The sequence below is a fragment of the Scomber scombrus genome, chromosome 16 (assembly GCF_963691925.1).
Source record: "Scomber scombrus chromosome 16, fScoSco1.1, whole genome shotgun sequence".
Classification (NCBI taxonomy): domain Eukaryota; kingdom Metazoa; phylum Chordata; class Actinopteri; order Scombriformes; family Scombridae; genus Scomber; species Scomber scombrus.
The window spans coordinates 18,432,702-18,454,528 of record NC_084985.1 but is presented as its reverse complement, the minus strand read 5'-3'; the positions used below and the strand labels follow the sequence as shown (position 1 = coordinate 18,454,528).

At 40.4% G+C, this 21,827-nt stretch overlaps 1 protein-coding gene across 1 annotated transcript; it reads right to left on the bottom strand.

The window, feature by feature from the left end:
* Positions 1–4,395: 4,395 nt before the first annotated feature.
* satb1a (SATB homeobox 1a) lies at positions 4,396–18,613 on the bottom strand. The gene is made up of 11 exons (XM_062435444.1): positions 18,397–18,613; positions 17,838–18,014; positions 17,610–17,736; positions 16,391–16,514; positions 14,969–15,080; positions 13,808–14,343; positions 11,879–12,076; positions 8,819–8,974; positions 6,205–6,408; positions 4,528–5,337; positions 4,396–4,473 (listed from the first exon to the last, which is right to left on the bottom strand). The coding sequence occupies exons 1-11, from the start codon at positions 18,611–18,613 to the stop codon at positions 4,396–4,398; spliced, it is 2,739 nt and encodes a 912-aa protein (XP_062291428.1).
* Between the last annotated feature and the right edge of the window lie 3,214 nt (positions 18,614–21,827).

Sequence of the window (21,827 nt, the reverse complement as noted above, 5' to 3'; positions counted from 1 at the left end):
CATATACATATACAATACACACATGCATACATACAAAATAAAAAGGAGGCATACTCTAATGCTAAAGTTGACGAGCAACACAATGACACAATTTAAAATATTTCTGCAAGTTGAAGCTACAGCTTATATAATGGCTACTCTTTAACAACACATGATATTTGACCTCAAAAGATAACACCAAACAACAACAACAAAAACAACTTACATGTTATGAACTCTGTTTGCATATGCCAAAGTTGTTTTTTTCTGATCATCCAATTTATATTTGTTATAAGTAAGTTCTTTTTAAACATTTTTTAAACTTGATTTTGATAATTTTTTTCAATCAGTCCTTGTTTATTGTTTTTTGAGCATGTGAATTCCTCTCACATCATATTAACTTCCTCTACCCTTTTACACAACTTTTGGATAGTTTGATAGTTTAAGCCCTGCAAAATGGGGCCATCCATGGGGTTTGAAAGACAGGAGTCAAGTTTCCATCCAAATGTACTTCAAATTTTAACTGAATTTCCAGAAAATCTGCTAAAGAAAATGCAAATTAATTGTTTCTTTCCACTGCTATTATGCAAATATTATGAGTTGGCTGCAAAGAGCGAGATTATGAGTTGGTGGTGCTAATTATCCTGTCAGGTGCCATTAAACCATTGCAGAAGAAGAGGGTGCTACTACAGTAGATGATGTAATTAAGAGAGCACCAACCAAATGCTTTTTCAATGATATTCGAGTTACATGCTTCATGTACATGTCATAATTTATTCACTAAGTGTTCGAGGTATTTCATTTTTATTACTACACCAATGTTCCCATATCAGCCAAGCGGATTAACGTTTTGTTTGTGATATTTCAACTTTTCTCATTTCTGGTGATTTCGCTTAAAAATGTGCAAAAGAGAATAGGCGGATTGAAATGAAGTTATGGCATAAACCAGACAAGGAAGGTCTATTGAAAGCTTTTGAGTTACATTATGGGAAATGTAGAATCCTATGGAAGAGTTTAACCCATAATATGGACCAACAGTCAGGATGTCGTGGCCTCTGCTGGAACAATTTTTCATTTTCTTTTTATCTGTGTCTTTTAAGTGCCCCCAACTTTATGGAAGTGTAATACTAAATTGCTAGAGTGCCTCTTTCACTAAATTCTGTTGATAATATTTGTCTGTTATACACTATTTAACTTTTACGTAATTAAAGAATCTGGTACTTCGTCCAGTTATTCCACCAAGCTTTCTGGAAATTATCACATGGGACTATCTGTGTCTGTGAAAAAATGTGTAACTTTTCTTGTGTAGGCCATAATTAAATTGCACTTCCTTGTCAAATTTAAACTCTCGGATGTATGTTTATAGCAGCATTTGCTACAGAAATATACAGCGGCCTAGGGAGTTGGTGATATTTCCAATAATTGATCATCATAGCTACCCACTTGGCACACAGGAAATATCCACAGACTCTCATACTACAAACTACACTATGATCTTTGCCAAAATAGTCCTATTTGGGCTTTATTGCGAGAATGATGCATTTCCCCTGCAGTCTACTGTATAGCCCTGTGCTTATCTTTTTTTGCTGTCCCTCTCATGTGCATCTAAAAAAGCAATAACAGATTTAAAAGAAGAATATAAACAATATGGATGGTCAAAAAGATGGAATAGTGATGCTAATCTTACTGCATTAAGCTTAGGTTGTGCTGGACACCACCCCACCATGGAGAAATAAAACACATCACGAATAAAGAATACAGAAGGGCCTATACAACATGAGGGTTAATTAGGATAGTTTTATGGAGACTTAATTACAGCAATTTTTGAGGTCAGACAAGTCAGGTTTATCTGTGAGAGTGCTTTTAATTAACACCTTCATCACAAAGTGCTTCAAACCAACAACACAAAAACAAACTAAACCAAAGCAGCATGACGGTCATGATGGGGAAAAGCAAGAGTCTGTGGTGACTTTAAATAGCATTAATGAGTCAAATGTGTGCACTGGCAGTGTGTGTGTGCGGGTGTGTGTATTTGTGCAGTGGTGGGGGTTAACACAAAGCAGTCGTAATGATCATCATCACCATTACCATCGTCATCATCACAGGCATGGCATTTCAAGAGCGCCATTATCATCATTATTATAGCTAATATTACTGATGATGAGGCTTTCATGGCCTCTCGTTGGCCCTGACTAAGGTATCGTCATGGAAACAGATGACAGAAAAGAGCACTGCTTTATTGAATTACTCTATGAAGCTATTCTGACCAAATGGGGCTTGAATGTTGCACTGTCTGAGTATAGTATGTGAGCAGCAATGTGAAAAGTCCCGAGGAGACACAGATGAGAGTCGGGGGCAAACGGAAAGGGGGGGGGGGGGGGGGGGGGGGGGGGCGCAAACACAGACAGAAATATCAGTTCAAGAACAAAAAAGAACAGATAGAAAAGAAAAGAGACAGAATATAGAACACAGTGGCAGCGCTGACGGGCATGTGATCGGAGAGAGACGCAGATCCACTGGTACAGAGAGCTCTGGTGACCAGCACAGAAGAATATTGTCTGATGGCTAGAAACAATGACACCAATTTACAAGTCACATTAGAGGAAACCATAACAGTATGGCGCCAACACAGACAGTGAACATCGAAACCACCGATTTAGATCTTTAGCAGGTCTTAAAATAGTAGGCTGATAAATGAACCTCGTCTCTTTTTTTACTTCTCCATTTGTTTCAATGAGAATCAATCCAAGTCTGTATGTGTCTCACACATCCTAACTGAGTATTTTAAAGGTGCAAATATCATCTGCTTCTGTTATGCTACTCAGGACCCGTTTGTAGAGTTTAAAAGACAAAAACAACCATCTTTTTATTCCTTCAGGAAGCAGAAATAGCACAGTGCCCTCGCAGCTATCTAAGCCTCTGTCATGAGGTCTTAAAACCTGAGTTACATGGAGAGAAACATCATGTGTAGCTGTCTGTATGGGTAAAGTGTGTCCACTTTCAGTTTGACGGTTTGGTGTTTTTCAGGAACATTTTTGTGTCTTGTCAAAAACAGATGTCAATTTATTTGTTTTTTTTTAAATATATAAAAGTTATTGGTCCAGTCTCACATGTAAAACACATAAATCTTTATTAATTGTACTCAGACTCTGTGAAAAAAAATCTAGTGAAAGATCAGATGGCTAGAACAGATTGAAGTAATGCAAAAAATACAATTATGATTGAAAGTCTTCAGTTTTACAAATGAAAGAGCTGTCATTTTGTTTCAATATTTCATGTACATACAGAATGTACTTCACTCATCATCTTCAACACCTTCTTCGTCTTTCTTTCATGAAAACACATGAAGAACATTGTGCACTCAGTTCTGCACAGCTCGCTCCGTCTGAAGTGTAAAAGGAGAACAAAAAGCAAACTTTTAAGAGATGCTGTCATAATACTTCCTCATATTCTTGCCTGTTTCTGTTCCATACGGTGAAAAATCTGTTAAATACGACAACCACAAGATGTGTAAAAGTAACACTTACAGCATTTTTTGAGACAGATTTACAAATTCATGCAACAACAGAAATACTGTGTGTAAACTATAATGTGCTCAGACGCAAATTAGAGCTTAACTTTTAATATTGTGAATAAAGTTGGAAAATAGGAACAAGAATGAACAATTAAGATACGCCCACAGTGATCAGTTTGGTTTTTCACTCATTGTTTGATGAATTGATTTAAATAGCCCTGCAGTAAAAACTGCACAGCATGCCCCGTCACTTAAAATAGGATTCATTCCACTTGTTATATATCATTCACAAATTCAACTCTCATTGTTTCCAAATAACTATGATTTTGGTCCTCAAAGTTCATTAAATGACTTATGACTCCACCATGTAAATAGTGAGTGACTTTTCTCTTGGACGCGTTTAATTTAAAAAAAGAAACATTACATTTTACAGACAAATATGGACAAGAACAATGTAAAGAAATCAAAGATAGACTCCTGAAGAAAACTTTTAAATGACTGTTAAAATCTGATTCATAACACAAAATCACTCCTAGTTTAAATATAAACAACGGAGATACGGATCATATAAAAACAGACGGGCAGTGCCACTTTCTACAAGGCATTTCTGGCATGAACATTTCTGGAACTTTAGATCAGTCAACTACAGTTATTCAACAGTGATATGTAATCTGAGGCTCTTTGCAGTATCTACACAGAAGCCATGTATAATAACATTATCTGTACATATAGTCACAGTTACTTTCTGTCTCAAGTGCATTAGGGAACCTCAAATCACAGGACAGTTTATAATGTAGGTCTCTGGTTTTGAATATGTGCATCCTTCTGTGGTATAAACAGATAGAATTAGTCTTTCCACAGCATTTCATTTTCAACCTATGTTGAATGTGTTGCGGTTTGTGCTAGATGTAGCTGTCCCGCTCTTCCTTCATATGGGGAATTGTTTGAGTGCCAACTTCCAACTCTTTCAAAATAGTCATCTCGCTCAAGTCATTTCTCCCCGTCTCCTCCTTCTCCTCCTCCTCCTCCTCCTCCTCTGCCTCCTCCTCCTCATGTTCTTCTGTTTCAGCCTTTGCATTATCTTCCTGCTCTTGTTCCTCAGTAGTTTTGACTTCCTGTGACTGGTTTGGGTCTGTGTCGCCATGCTGGTTTTCTCGCATATGTTTTTGGATCTGGCTCTGGTGTTGATACTGGTCTTGACCATGCCCATGCTCCTGGCTGTTGAAGAAGCTGCGGATGGTGTGTCTGGGCAGGCCCAGCTGAGCTGAAAGGGTGTGGACTGCTTCCTCGTCTGGGTTGAGGCCAACGTCCTGGATGAAGCTCTGCAGGATACCCAGAGCTTCATGGGACACTTTTAACCCCTCACCTGTAACCTCATCTCTTGCTTTGACCTCATTATCTGCCTCTGCACAAACCCCAACCCTTGCTTGGTCCTCATCCTTCACACCGGGCCACATCACAGAGAGCTTCTCCTTAAACTTGAGCTCTTTACTGTCTCCATTGCTTTCATTAATGCCTTCCTCACCCTCATCTCCATCTCTCTCCCGCTCCTTGCTTTCTGTACTCTTGTCTATCACCATGCCAGTAGAACCCCAGTCTCCACCCAAACTCCCCCTATCCCCTCTTCCCCCCTCAACCCAATCCTTACTGTCCACTCTCTCACCACTGCTGCTGCCTCTGCCCTGCAAACGTACTCTCAAGTGCCCCCAGTTGCCCCCGGCCTCAGATTCAGCTGGTGATGCAGTGCATGGTTGCCGTGGAGATAGGTGAGGTCCTGTCTCGGGCTGCAATGGTTGATGGGGTTGAAGATGGTGTTGCTGTGGCAGTGGAGAGTGGCGTTGATACTAATGAGAGAAAGAAGTTAGAAGTAATTAGAGTAAGAAACCATACTTGGAGCACCCTGATAACCGAATGGTTACTGTGCATTCCACATAACAGCAATGTCCATAACATTCCTGGTGTTCATGTTGATATTACAGGCTACTATTTTAATGGCATACAACACTAAGTAAAGTCTAGATGGAAATGTATTTGTAACATTTGAAGTGATGAGTCTTAAAAATAAGGGACGAGTCTAGATATGTTTTAACCATTAAATGATCTTAAAATGTAGAAACAGTAGTTGTTAAAGAATAAGTGTCACTGCTTTATGAAATGTGCTGTATTCGTTTTAGATTGCTACTGTCTGTCAAAGGAAACTCTGAAGCTATAAATTACAGGATTGCTGTTATTATATTAGAATTGCTCTCACATAATGACTGAGAGCAAACACATGTGGGGCTTTCAGTCATTTTGAACTGACTGTGACATTGACTGTGTGATGAATACTCTGCACCACATCTACAGAAGAGATAAAGGTCTGAAGTTGTTGTATCTGTACACACACTGTGTCCTTCCACAAATCAGGATACACTACAGGTTTTTTTTGCATGTTTATTCTGTTGAATTTGTGCTACAATCAAACCATCAATGCACAAACTATGGAAATGAAGGAAAAATAACAAATGTAATGTTATTACTTAATGTGGTAGTCATCCTTTTTTGTGACATCTTTGGCATTTCAATGTGATGCTTTTTTAAATTTCTGATAAAAAAATAATATTATTGTTATATGTAAATCACTTCAATTTAAATCTTGTAGTTTAAAACACCAAATGACAAAAGGTTTTATGTCTAATAATGTTGTGTTTCTCCTGTTTATGTAGGCTTACCAGTGTGTTGTCACTGCTGAGCAGCGTAAGCCTGTCAGAGCAGTGCTGCTGTACTGTCGTGTTGATGCTCTCCTGTTCGTAGATGGCATCACGTTCAGTCTGGGACAAGCTGAAGAACCGGCGGATCATGCATAGGTTCTCCCACAGGGTTCGGTTCTCTGGACTGGGATCCTCTTTCCAACGCAGCAGCTCACACAGCCAGCCCTACAGGAAACACACACACACAGGAGCTTACCAGGTAACCCACTGTGTAAGACATAGATGCTCTGTGGTCATGAAATGGTGTGTCCTTCACTTAGACGTCATGTCAGCACACATTTATTCTTTGTACACAAGACACTGACACCCACTGAGCTCCTGTGGAGAGGTTCTATCAGACGTGATCTGACAGTTCTGTAGAGCAAGATAAAGCAAGGAGAAAATGTCTCTTTGACGACCAACTAAAATATTGCAATTGAGCTGCCTAATAATGCCGCCATAATTGCCACGACATAGTAAACATATCCATTAGCTCTGCTAATCACAATAATCATTCTGCTAATTAGTCCATTAATTAGTATATATTTCTACATCAACAAGCTCATCTTCATATAGCAGCATATTATCAATATCTTACAGTCTTTCTGTCTATTGTGAGTCAGAGACAATGTCTCTACATGTGGTTTGATGTTGTGTTGAACACTGTTACCTTAACTACTACATGACAATGCCACTCAGAGAGATTTAAGTTGTTCAGCTTTAAATTTAACTTCGTACACATTAGCCTAAAATTGACATTTTTTGTGATATATATTTAGTACATTATGGTGTTAAAATATTGTAGCCATGATGTGTATGATTCATCGATTTTTTTGACTGCATGTACACAGGAAAGAGATAGAATGTGGTCTTAAATGGATCCAGACTATTTACCCACATCACCAACATATTTGTAAGTTTTGTCTGCTGATAATTTGTTTTAACAAAAGAAGTTACAGTGTTTTATAGTAAGCCATATTTATGTAGCGTACATATTTATGATGTCCAAAATCTAGTAAAGTTGATCCATTCTATAGTGTCAATCCCTGGTGCACAGATAACAAAGTGTCAGGACATAACAATTGCCATGGTGACATCATATGAATTTATATCTTTTTAATTCATGTCACCTCCATACACCTACTCTCCCATTACTTTTGTGACTAATTATAATTTTAGGTGGGTATAAGTGGTGAAATTTGAGGGTCTGATTTCATAAACAAACTACAAATGAGTAGATTCAGTCTTCCTTTGGTATATACATAGCATGTATGTATATTCATGTTGTAAAGCTTCTTATCTATTTCTTGTTTACTCTCAATATACAACACAAAAAGTCAGTTTTTAAGAGTGAAGATGCTCTAAATGCAAAACTGAAAGATGACAGTGAGATTTTCTCATTAACTAGAATTCTTTCTGCATCACGACTTGTGAGTGGCAGATTGAGGAACGTAAAGCCAAGTTAGTTTCAGATTCATGAACTGGAGCATGATTACGTTTGCAAGCAGTCTGATATGCACACGCACGCACGCACGCGCACACACACACACACACACACACACACACATCTGGCTAGAGCCCAACTCTAGCACACAATGCCATCCAGATGCACAGCGCAGATAGAACAGAGAGATCCAGCATGGATCTGCCTGCCAAACAGCACGGGTAATACAGAGAGAGAGCAAGAGTGAGAAAGAGAGGTAAAGTGAACATGGAGAAAGTAAGGTAAATTGGAGGCCAAAGAAAAGATAGAAAAAGAACCTTGGGGGTTTTGGACCACCTGTCTGTACTGGCATGACCGCTGAATGACCTCTAAACATCTTGATGATGAGTAGAGAGAGAGAGAGAGAGAGAGAGAGAGAGAGAGACAGAGAGAGAGAGAGAGAGAGAGAGAGAGAGAGAGAGAGAGAGAGAGAGAGAGAGAGACAGAGAAAAAGAGAGAGAGAGAGAGAGAGAGGTAAGTTACAGAAAGAAAGAAAGAAAGAAAGAAAGAAAGAAAGAAAGAAAGAAAGAAAGAAAGAAAGAAAGAAAGAAAGAAAGAAAGAAAGAAAGAAAGAAGAAAGAAAGAAAGAAAAAGAAGTGGAAATTATATGAGATATGCGCAGGAGGAAAAGAAAATGAGACAGCTAGAATCCCCCCATTCCATGAAAGGAAATTATCCTCAAAACAAAGGCAATAACAAGCTTATGGGGCCGACATAAAACTGAGAACAATAAACACTCAAATCATGTTAGTGTGTGTATGTGTATTAGTGCACTTGTTTGCCTCTGTGTGTTGTGCGATTCAGTGTACATGCATGTGCTTGTACAGTGTGTACGTGCACAAATCAGTGTATGTATGTATACGAGTGTGCATGTGTTTTTGTATAGCGACTATTAAAGCGATCATTTAGGACACAATAGCAGTCTGATGCACTGATGATAGTCCTCTGCAGAGTACAGCTGCTGGTTGATTATCTGGGCTTTTCTCCACACACTCTAGCCCATCCCTGCTTTAACTGAGGAGGTAAATTCGCTAAATTTGAACAGTCGTACAATAGAAAAGATTTGCATGTTTCGCCTCCATCAGATTCACACCAGTGAGCATATATGAGTACCTGACTCTTGGAGGCGGCCACCTTTGCAAACAAGGCCTGAGACACCTTGGCTCTCTTCATCTCATGCTGAATCTCCTCGTAGATAGAAGAGCTGACATTGAGAACACAACTGTCTGTCCTCAACCCTCTGTCTGTTGTGACTGGAGACAGTCTCGCCTAAAGAGAAAGAGAGAGAAAAAGACAGACAAGGAGATTGGATTTTAATATGAGCTGTAGAGACAAAATAAAGGGTAGTTGCAACATTTAGATAAATCTAAAACACTCCATTAAACACTTTTAAATGTTTGGAAATGGGAAGCCGGTGAGGGACCATGTCCTTTACGTAGCACTAGGTGTGCCTGTGCAGAGAGGAATGGATCCGGGGTCACAGGTTGAAGCAATGCATGCTACTTTCTCTCAAATGAAACTCTTCCTTGACAACTCCATGTTTATCAGAGGAAACGTGGCAGTCTACACCCTCTCCAGGCCAACAGAGGGAGACTGCAGTGAAGCAAACTAGGAGCTGGTCATTTCAAATTGGGATGAATTGGTATAAAAAACAAAAACAACAGAGATGAAGCTATGAGAAATACTATATGAAGGACTTATATAATCATGTCATGTCTTCATGTCATCTTTCCTGCACTGCAATATTGGATAAAACAATATAATAAAAAATCAAGTTTGATGTTGAAGCCCCTTGTAAAGTGTTTTTTTAAATGTATTAATTACTAAATTATGATTTATCTAATTTAAATGAGATAATAAAAAATCATCCTATTATTAGGTATATATGTAGAAGCTTTATTTAATCTGCTTCATCAGGACTGAGTGGTTTGATCAGATTTGATTAACAGTGGCATGGCAATATGATTTTATTGATTTGAATATTGCATAGTCCTGATTGGTGCACAGAGGCATGTGACGTCTTGTTCTCCAAATGAGCCCACCCCACTTCAAACCAGTGGGAAAAGCACAGACAAAAACATAAAGAAATCTCTCAACAGGAATAACCAACACTGAGAAAATGATGGGCGTTTAGGCATTTTTTTAGTAGGCGTTCTCTATGAACAAGACAGTGAGAGGTGTTATAAATAGACATTTCTTACATTTGACTTGTCATGGCAGGAAACGCACAGGTGCCACTAATAACATTAGTGATGGTTCAGTTCCATTGACATTTTCAAGGAAGCCATACTAGTGAACCATCATGCACTATACCACGGTCATGAATTTAGAAGTGGTGCATAACGAAAAGAAACTTTGTGTCTGGTAGTTTTGGTTTACAGGGTTCTGTAGGGCCTGTCGGAGGGGGAGGAGTTAAAAAAGGTTGTATCGTTGTGTCACACCAGCCATTTAACCTTCTGCCGACATGTAGACTTGTTGCCATCTTGGATGAGTCCATCGAATGCAGTTTCACCTGCAAACTTCACGAGTTTACCTGCTGTTTCCTGCTTATCAAGAAGCTGGAGATACAGTGAACTGGGAGAGTTTGGAGGAGACAACGAGCTGAAGTCCACAAACAGGAACCTCGCATATGCCTCTGGGCAGTCAAGGTGTTCCAGGATGTAGTGCAGTCCCATGTTGACACTGATAGGCAAACTGCAGGGGTCCAGCAGGTGTCCTGTGATGTTCTTCAGGTGGGCTAACACCAGTCGTTTGTTGTATTGATATGATTCATCGGCTTTCTCTCTACCACCGCTTCCTCTCTTCGTTCACTCTCAACCTCTCTCTCTCGCTAGTGCTTTCAGCTCTGTCTGTTTCTCTTCTTTTTTTTTAAAAAGGAGTTGGGAAGCCGACAGCAATGCCTAACTTTACTTTTAACACTATCAAACAAAGAGAGATGTCCTCCCCTCATCCTAGTAATATATTTGTACTCCCTGCAACATGTCGTTGGGATGCAGTTCTCCAAAAGTTGACTCTGAATGAAATGACTCACCGCAGGCTATTGCAGCGCTGCTGCGGCTAAAACACCTGCAGCCAAATTATCAGTGTCTTTGGTGTGAATACAGCCTAAATTTGTCTTTCTCAAACATGCAGTAGAGGAGACTCAGGTCATCAAGCAGGTTTTTGTTTGTTCCAGCAAGAGGGGATGGTCTTCTGGTGTTTGAGATGCCTTGCAGGCCTTTCCACACTGATGCAGGTTGGCTGAAAACCTGTTTTTCCAGCTTTTTAGTGTAGCTTCTTTTAGCCACTCTGATCATCCTCCTTGGCCTGAGGAAGTTGCCTTAGTCTGGCTGTGTCAGATGGCTTGTTATTGTTATATATGTAGTAGGTCTTGGTTGGCACACACATGTCTTTACAAAAACTGATGAAGCAGTATCGCTCTGTTCCAGGTCCAGGTCGTAAGTTGCACTCCAATCGGTGGAGTTAAAACAAACTTGCTGTTCCTGCTTTGCCTCACTGGTCCATTTCTTCACTGTTTTGACCTTAGACTTTAGCAAATTTTCTTTTCTGCCTTTAGTTTGAAATAAAATGAACCAAGCAGTAATTAGAGTGCCCTAAACCTGACCCCGGAACAGAGCGGGATTGCTCTGTTAAAGTCCTTAAGGTTTATGAAAAGTGAGTCCATATGTTTATTAATAAATAATTAATACAATAATACATTTATATTTATGTAAAGCTGGTGATATCAATACTTAAAGAGCCTAGAGTCACTGTGTTGTTCTGTCCAGTAAAAACATTAAGCATCACCCATTTTATTGGGCAAGGAGTGGAGCAATGATGTCATTAATTGCACGTGTACTTGTCTTGCTTTAACTTGTCAAAATGACCTTGTTTTATATGCAGGGATCAATCTGTGTATGTTCTTTTATATTTGTGTTTCTTATCATTCATGCAAAACACGTGAAAGATCTTTTTTACAGGGCACATTTTAAATCAGTTACATGTTACTTTTGCTTGAGTATTGTTTTACAGCAGTTAATTATTCTCCTTAACGTTCCGACTAATTCGTGTTCACTATTTCTGTGAGCTGTCCTGAGGAGAAACACATCAGTTGAGACATTTAACAGCAGGTTTGTGAGACTGACTTTTTATTTCCTGTGTCTTATCTGTCTCCCCATCTGTCTTCTGACTGACCTGTGTGGATCTTGGTGGCGTGTTGTTACAGCTGGGTGTGAATCCAGTCAGGCTTCGCTCTTTCTCCTCCTGGTAAATGCGCTCCCTCTCAGCTTCGGGGAACTGCAGGAAGCTGTACATGGCTCGCAGGTTGACCAGCAAGGACTGGGAGGCATGTTTAGGATCCTCCTCTTTCCGCAGGATCTCTGACAGCAGTCCCTGGTAAACACACATAAACACACACTAATTAACAGTCACATATTTATATGGAGTACATAATGATACATGCAACATCGCTAGATTACTATCCTTAGAAACTGATTGCCATTGTGAAAATATTGCCATCAATGTTGTCTGAGGGCTATAGTTTACCTTTGAGATATAATAATCTATGCATTCAAATCAATTATTTTTTAAAGGAACAATACAACATTTTGGCAAATATGCTTTTGTGCTTTCCTGTCAAAAGTTAGGTGAGAAGAGCGATACCACCTTAATATCCATTAAATCCTTTTTGTGTCTGTTAAATATGAAACAAAAGCCAGAAGGCAACTGGACAGTTGGATTACAAACATTATGTGTCCAATTTTAAGCCAGATGCACTAATGATACTGATTTCTTTTTATATGTTTCATAAATCAATATTTAGGCATATGGGATGGTACATTAATAGGTATTTCAGAGAATACAATGTCCTTTCAGATGCTGACTTTCTTTAGGCTGCCTGAACACTTTAAACATCACACATACATGGGGATATTGTGACAGATTTTGTATTAAAGATGATCGATTTTTTTCAATTATCTTTAAATAATGGTGGAAATATAAAGTTTCTCATATGCCCAAATTATTTTTTAAAAAGCTCTTTCTTTCTAGCTTTAATGTAATTCAGCAAGGCACCTTGACAAGGTGATGCAGTTATTGTTTCACAGTTATAGGTGATATAGAGCCGGTTTACAGTCACTGCTAAGCATGTAGAGCTAGCATTATTCTGTATCTGTCAATGCAGGAAAGCCTTCAAACATTAGTTGCAGATTGTCGGGCCTCCTTCCTGAGAAGAAATCATATTTCATGCTGGCAGAGAGATGGCATGGAAGGAAACAGCCTTCTTATTCAAATCATGGATCATCTTTGGATCCACACAGCAAACCATGCCTTCCAAATAGGGTCTTAACATGAATTGTCAAATGACAAATACTTCCCTCGCTTCTAGATGGCATCTTGGCATCATGCCCAACTTGTATGGCTGGCACCGGCACACCTTGCACTTGGCAATGGGGAAACATGGGGGTGGATAATAACTAGCTCTGCTTATTGTGATGAAAATGATAATGACGGTAATAATAATAATAACAATGGGCTTAGCCTGTCTTTTGAGCCCTGTTTCTGTGGGCGTGGTGGTGAACGTGGCATTTTAGTGTTATGGGCAATGGATAGCAATATGAAGGACACCAATGGGAAGAAAAAGGGAAAGATTAAAAAAGATAGATTGACAATGAGAGGTAGATATTATATGAATAGAAGGGCTGCTGGAGTGAAAGGTGGCAAGATGGAGGGGCAGTGAAAAAGAGGAAGAGGTAGAGAGGGAGACAGCATTTCTCCAAGGGGTTGTGATTAGTTGGCCCAGCAGCTGCTTCAGTGCTGGCACCAGCTTTGTGCTGCAGAGAGCTGGCACAACCACATACACACACACAACCACATACATACACACACACACACCCACACACACATACACACATGCACATGGGGGAGGGGGCATTGCGGCAAAGGCCATGCCACTGTGCCAACCATCAAACACATGCACATAGAACACACTTACGAACTACTGCAACACCAAAAAAACACTTCCAAAAGATAATCACCAGCAAACAGTTGTTATCTCTTTTGAATAAAAACACCTTTCAATCAGACAAAAGTCCCCAAATGCCACTGTCCTCCTTCCTTTCATACCTGGGTCCTGTTGAAGGCCACTCGGGCAAAGATGGCTTGGGAGATGCCTGCTCTCTTCAGTTCCTCTCTCACACAGTGGTAGATATCATTTGGCACATCCGATATCCCCAGAGAGGACCCAGGCAATGTCTGGTTTTGCTGCCCTGCTGCAGGGCCTCCCCCTGGGCCACACTGGGCCTGCTGCGGGCCTTGGGAATCAGGGGGTTTGGAAAAGACCTGTGTAGGAGGTCTCCCTACAGGCGGGTGGTTGAGATACTGCTGTGGGGCAGGCGACAGACCCTGGCCAGCTAACATGCGGCTAACAGCGTACTGCTGGTTGAGAAACTGGGCCATCACTAGCTGCTGGCTGACCATTTGGCAGTTGAGAGGTTGGGTTACCAACCCGGGGGGATGAAGGCCGAGAGGGGAACGGCCACAGATGTTGGCTACTCCTCCACGAGGGAAAAGAAGGCTCGAGCTCTGATCAGCTGGGCTACTTGTGATTGGCTGCTGGGTGAGGGTGATATGTGTTGACTGGTCAGAGAAGCTGTTAATCTCTGGTGCAGGAAAAAGGGAAGAAAAGACAGATGTAGAATTATTAACACATTCAGTTATAAGAGTGTTTCCCAAACCAGTATTACACACTAATTTAAAGCAGGTTTTGACTACTGTATGTAATGTGTTACCACTGAAAAAATGCGAGAAAAAAATGAAGAATGCTCAAACCAGTGTACACACTAAAGGTTTTTGGGGTTTTTTTTGCTGCTGATGCACACTATTTTCTTGTGCTCAAAGGAAATGGAGGAGGTGCTCACACTTGGAAAAAAAAATCTGAATTTTATTTGTTAAGTTTAATTGGCAGCAAGGGTGCTGTGCCCATTCAAGTTGAGAGGGGAACGTGGCCCCTCAGATATTTGTGGGTTTAGACATTGTTAAATTCTATGTTCACAATAAGTGTTTTTAATTAGCCTTAATAATATGTAAGAAAAGTCATTTTATTTGTATTTATAACAACATAGTAGAAGTGGAGCTGCTGACATTTTGTATGCTGCTAAAACAGTGCATTATGATGATTAGTATGTAGCAAACTGTAAAGAATTAGTATCTAGGATAGATTTGGTACATGCTATTAAGACTTATCAGGCACACTTAATGTTTAGAGGCTTAATTGAAATCCCTCACCCTTGAAGCATTTGGTCTTCTTGAAGTGCTTGTACCATCGACCAAACTCGTGACACTTGGCAGCTGAGACATTTGCATAGTAAGTGCTATTTACAATAGATGATATCATACTCTGAAACAGAGGGGGAAAGACAATAGAAATTCATTACATTTTCCAAGCTCCTGCTATGGGCGGCCTGGGTGTCTCAGCTGTTCACACATCTGATATTAATGAACTCAGATCTGTGTTATTAAAAAGACCCCCAGGTAAATAGGATAATAAAGACAGATGAGTATGTCAGCGTGTGAGCTGTTTGTGCATGTGTGTGTATGAACAGCATATGTGTGTGTGTGCACGTGTGCATATGTGTGTATGTAATCAAACAAAACACTAGAGGTCATCAGAGACTATGGCTCTCTGTCTCTTTCTCTCTCTCTCACTCACTCAGGCACACACATACAAACACACAGTTTGTCCCCAAAGACCGTCCTGTGCAATCTTTACATCTGATTACACCTTTCATCTTCTCATATTTATTTTAATCTGCCTCTCACAAACAAGAAAGTGGGTAAAGAGAGTGATAGGAGAGAAAGAGAGAGAGAGAGAGAGAGAGAGAGAGAGAGAGAGAGAGAGAGGGGGGGGGGAAGGGAGGGTTTGGCTTATATCAGATCTTAAAACTGCACAGAAGGAAGGAATCAGAAGAAGCGAGAGATAGTGAGCAATTTCTCTTTATCAAACTGTAGATGTCCTATGCACCCGCAGGCAAAAACAGCAGATAGACTAAGTTGATATTTATGAATATTCATAAAGAGGCCATCTCCAAATACTGCATGATTAATGTGAAATTATTTGTGCAGTTGTGTCTATATTTGCTTAATAAAATACACAAGAATTGAGGGAGATCTTGAAACCAGTTTTGGATGTGAGTTACTGCTGAATCAGACAAGACTGCAGAAAAAGCTTAATAGCAAAGAGTGAGCGTGATGGACAGATAGGGTGAGAGTGAGACAGGGGGTGAGGCTGACAGACAGATAGGGTGGCAGGGAGACAGTCGACAGGATCGAGATAGGCAGCAGCCGAGGCAGCTTTTAAGAGATAGCCATCTCTATCTATTTCTCTCTCGCACTCTGCCCCCACACCTTATCTACCTCTGCATCTGGACTTCCTGCACACCTACTGGACCACACAATCACTCTGTCTCATGCGTCAAAGTCAGCACAGACATACATACACACTTGTGTATAGGAAAGCAAAGACATTACATGCACTCTTTGAACTTATTTCACATTTCTCTTCTTTTATGCATGCTCTGTGTGCATGTGGTGTAAGTGTGTGTGTGTGTGTGTGTGTGTGTGTGTGTGTGTGTGTGTGTGTGTGTGTGTGTGTGTGTGTGTGTGTGTGTGTGTGTGTGTGTGTGTGTGTGTGTGTGTGTTGTGTGGTACCTGGGACAGTGGGCACTCTTTGGCCAGCGAGCTCTGGTTCATATCCTTGAGGAGCTCCTTCAGGGCATTCCTCACCGTTGAGTGACTCCACTGCTCAGCTGGCAAATCCTCCAATTTGGGACAGCTTAATTTAAAAAATAAACAAAACTATTTCACTTTAAGAAGTAGATATTCTTTAACTTTACTGTCTTTCATTGCTTATTTCTATTTGATGGGCAGGAAAAACCCTGGATGATATGCCAGTCTATTACAGAGGCAACGGCCCTGCAATAATAACACTCAGAAATTCATTTAAACCACAGAGTACACTTCCTGTCTAACTTTGGACCACATGCTTATTCTGTCTCATGTGTCAAAGTAAGCAAAATCACACTTACAGAGGTGTGAATAAGAGTCTGGGCTGTGATCACAGGGGAAAACATACTCAATCGCAGGTCTTTGGCCTTTTTCATGTAAGACAGTTTGACATGTCAGCAATATGATAAGCACAGGTGTAGTTAATACATTTAATGGTGGTAGAATTCTATTTAGCCCCCGGTGTTGTGCATGCTTTTCCTACTTCAACAAGTCAAAATCTCTGCTATGAAAATAAATTATATTAACCTCCCTACTCTGAGTCTTAAAATAATGTACCATCCTATGCCCGATTGCAAGTCTTATCTAAGACTCAAAATGTGGCACAACTAAAGGGGAATATTAATAATATTTAATATATCATATTTAAAATAATAACAGGTACAAATATCTTCTGCCGTTAAAATGCTCATCAGTATTCATTGGAACAAGAACATAAAACCAATCCACTAATTAAATCAAATATAAAGATATTAAATAGTCAAAAAATAAGAATTGTATCATTCTCTGCTGGAAACTAGATATTGTAAAGTCCATTCCCTTTGGTTATTATATTTTCTTTATTCAAATGAAGGCTGGTGGGTGGCTGGAGTTTTTTTCGTGTCTTCAGTGAACAGCGATGAAATACTCAACAAGTCTTGAGTCACAGGGCCAAGACAGACAATCACACTCAGGCTCTCATTTATACATACTGGAGTCTGCCGTCAACCTTGAATGCATGGTTTTGGACATCAATACAAGGATAATATGCAAAGTCCACACACACACACACACACACACACACACACACACACACACACACACAAAACGGAAAGGAATAAAACTTCGCTGTGAGCGCAAACAGATACAGATGTGTGTGCCCTACCTGTGCAGCTGTATTTTAAGGGTGATAACATGGTGAACATCCTGCAGCATGTCGGCCACTGTGGCATCTGGAGCATCTGTTACACAAGATAGAGGCACCGGGTTCCACCTGCCCACCTGAATCAGACCTGAACACACACAACCATACACAAGTGAACGATCCATTGTGAAAATACTTGAAGATAGACTTACTTATGTCTTTGCCTTTCTGTGCTGGTGTGTTGTGTACCTTTGGCCTGCGCGGCAGAGCTGTGTGAGTAGCCCAGGGTCAGCAGGGCCATCTCTATCAGCTGGTTAAACAGCAGGTCTCTCTTGACTAACACAAACTCAGCATGTTCTTCTGTCCTCTCTCCCTCCAAAGAGCTTTCCCTGTGTTCCACCACACAGAACACCGGCAGCAAGCTTCCTGAAATGACGGAAAACACAGATGATTTCATGCAGCATGACATTTGAGAATGCAGTGTGAAAGCCGAGAGTGAACATATGACTTATATATGAGTTTTTGAGTTCGCCTTGAAAAAAAATTGTTTGACAGCAGTCATGGGTATAGTTAATGCAAGTGATTTTAATTCAAGTTATCAAACTTGCAAAATGGTGAGATTCTCCAAAAGATCAACATTTAAGGTGATGACATCCACCTAATGATCCCAACACAGATACTTAATATAGGGCAGGAAGAAGTAGTCATTCTGCTAAAGACCACAATCTGTAACATCAAGTTTCATTAAGCATAACCAAGAAAAATCGTTTAGAGATAAGATTTTTAGATGTGATATCAGCCCATGTACCTCTGGTGTGCCAGCTCTTGCCCTGTGACTTCACTGTGGTGGGTTTCTGGGCCAGGGAGGGGGTTTTGGCCCCTGGACTCCCTTGCCTGCTGCTCTCCTGGGTTGAGGGTCCCGCTCCGTTTTGTTCCAGACGAGCCAGCTTGGCAGGAGGGGGCCGGGGGTCTGCAGTGGGATCACTACCCTCAGGTTTTTTGGCTCCATTACACAAGGGGTCCATCTGTGGTCTCACACTGACACACACACACAGAGACACACACAGACATACTTAATGATGACAGCGTACAAGGGTCACTAATAAGAACAAAACACTTTTATTCTATTAAAAGTGTATAAGTGAGTTAATGGCAATCCTATTGTACTTTCTGGTGTGCTTCCTTAAGACTATTATATTTTAAATATATGTTTTGCAATCACACTTCCCACTGTTCCTATAAAATTGCTGATAACGTGAATAATTTCCACAAGACACATGGCGAGTGTCAACAGAGTGTCTCAGTAAGAATCACTTGTGATTTTCGAAAAATGAAAAAGCACAATTTAGACACACGTACACGCACACAGCCTCCGATCTGAAGGATATCCGGATCAGAATTGGGAGACGACCTTCACACAGATGCAGCGATTAGGATAACCCTCTAAATCCAATAAAAGTCCGGTGAATGCTACAGCGCAGTTTCCCATAATAAACCTGCTGTCATTTCCAAGCGCGCCGCTCCAAGCGACAGGGATTCAGTTCATCTCCAGCACCTAAATGCGCGCTAATCGTCCCACGTCCGATTTTGCTGAAGTTTGATCGAGGCGAGACCAACCTGTTTCAGTCGGCACAACGTGCATGCCCGACCTGCCATCATACATCAGCACTCCATTCCTGTCGACATCGGCTGTATCCATATGTTGTGCTCGCTTCCATTGATCTCCAGGAACAGACTTGCTTCTCCTGGCTGTCGGTATTTGTCCAGCTGTAAGCACCGAAGCGTCCTGATCACACAGACATATCTCGTGTTTCACAGTCCAAGTAGTTTTATCGCTATTCTTCCTCGTTACCCCGTTCACAGACCACGCTTCGCTTTCCGGTGTAACAATAAACTGGCGTTAGCTCAAGTTCAGAGCGACTCCCCCCCTATCCAGAGCAGCGGGACATGCTGCTGTGGATCATGCTCCAGAGAGAACAATACACGGCTCGGAGCTCCTGGAGTACATCTCCTATCACATGTTAGGCTACAGCACTGACTGCGGGACAGCAGTTGTTGGTTAGGCTACACTTCAAAGCCCTATGCGCACGCGGAGAGGGAGACAGTAACACACACACACACACACACACACACACACACACACACACACACACACACACACACACACACACACACACACACACACACACACACACACACACACTCATAAATACACGGACCCAGCTGCATTAGCATATGGTGTAATAATGAATTCACTAGCGCGCTCCGTAAATGTATTAAATGTGACAATTGCGCATAAATCTATTTATTATTTTCTGCCGCATGCTGTGCACGCACTTATTATTGTCTTTAGGGTATTGGAGCTCTCCATGGTAACAAAGTGGAGCAGGACAAGGTGGAACTGGCTGACTGATATTAACTTTTGAACGCTGATGTTTTATTGTCACAAGATTATCCATGCTTAGGTTTAATATGCAGATAATCACAGTATGCAGAATCCTGCTCACATTACATTTATAGCTGCAGGCATAGTAGGTTATAGTAGAATATAGTATAGTGTTTATAGAGCTTTTAGTACTGTATGATATGATTCATTGACTACAGTATAGTATAGTTGAGTATAATTGAGAATAGTTTATACTATACTATACTATACTATACTATACTATAATATACTATACTATACAATACCACCAGGTATATACCCTATAGTATAACTACTATGTTGCAGTGTTATTCAGTATATTCTACTATACTATACTATACGATACGATACGATACTATACTATACTCTACTATACCACCAAGCATATCAATATACCATATCCATATCTACCATCTTGCGCTAATCTACTCTATTGTACTATGCAATGCTATACTATATTATACTGAACGATATATAACATGTAATCCTATGTAATATTATAGTAAAGTTTAGTTTATATAGTACAGATTTTATTGTACACTATAGTGCCCCTCAGTGTACTTACTGAGTCTATTGCACTCTACTCTACTCTACTATACTATACTATACTATACTATATTCTGTATTACAAATAACTTACACATTATTTTACTATACTATACCACACTATACTTTAAACTAACACAACAGGGTAGCACTTTAAACAGCAAGATAAAGCTTTGATAATATGTGATAATAATAATTTGACTCAAGCACTGCTCACTAAAGCAACTGTAAAATGCATCAGAGTAGAACCACCAAAAGCACCCCAAACTCCAAAAAGACATGAACACAAACAGACACATTTTAAACATCACTGTACCTCCAAGTTTTGATATAGCTGAATTATTCAATTTCCATGAACAACTCTTCTGACCTGTTCCCAGACACCTGAAGTTGCAGTCAAGTCCTATTAGTCTTCCACCATGCAGTCCACTGCAGACAAGACACACTTCACCTCTTGAGCTGTAAACCCTAAATGGTGCCTGAAATCTCTTTGAAGGTATCGTAAAGCAAAATGTGCTTTATGTATGTGTTTGTGTGTGTGTGTGTGCGTGTGTGTGTGTGTGTGTGTGTGTTTGTGTGTGTGTGTGTGTGTGTGTGTGTGTGTGTGTGTGTGTGTGTGTGTGTGTGTGTGTGTGTGTGTGTGTGTGTGTTGTGTGTGTGTGTGTGTGTGTGTGTGTAAATGAGAGAAACAGAGGGAGAGTCAGAGATCCTAAATTCTTGGCAGATGAGATTCAAAGATTTGCCCCATGAAATGCTACACCAGTGTGGTTACAGGTCTGTCTTTTCTACAGACGACACATAGATGGGTGGATGTTGTGTAATCTGAGTGTATGTTTAGGGAGAGAGAGCATGCTCTACTACTTTTGACTAATTAAACAAAGTGAATTAGCTATCTCCCCAGCCAGAACGATTCATGGCTAGTTACACATCATTCATCGTGACTAATGCAGAGAGAGAGATGTCACTCAGCTGGGTGGAAAAGTATGTGTGCATGTGTGTGTGTGTTTGTACCACATATTCACCTCTGGGTATGCTGCTGTATAAGATCACTGTTTTGTGTGTGTGTGTTTTAGAGATATCTTCTAATGTTTTGTGTGTGCATGTGCCTTTAAGTGTTTATATGCTCACATTTTTCTCTCTCTCCTATTTCATCACTGGCTTGATACGTCGTCAATGAGGCTGGCATGCTAAATGATAATTAAGACCATTACACGCTCACAGAGCATGCTACCAGTGCAGCACACGGCTCCCTCAATCGGAGCCTCATC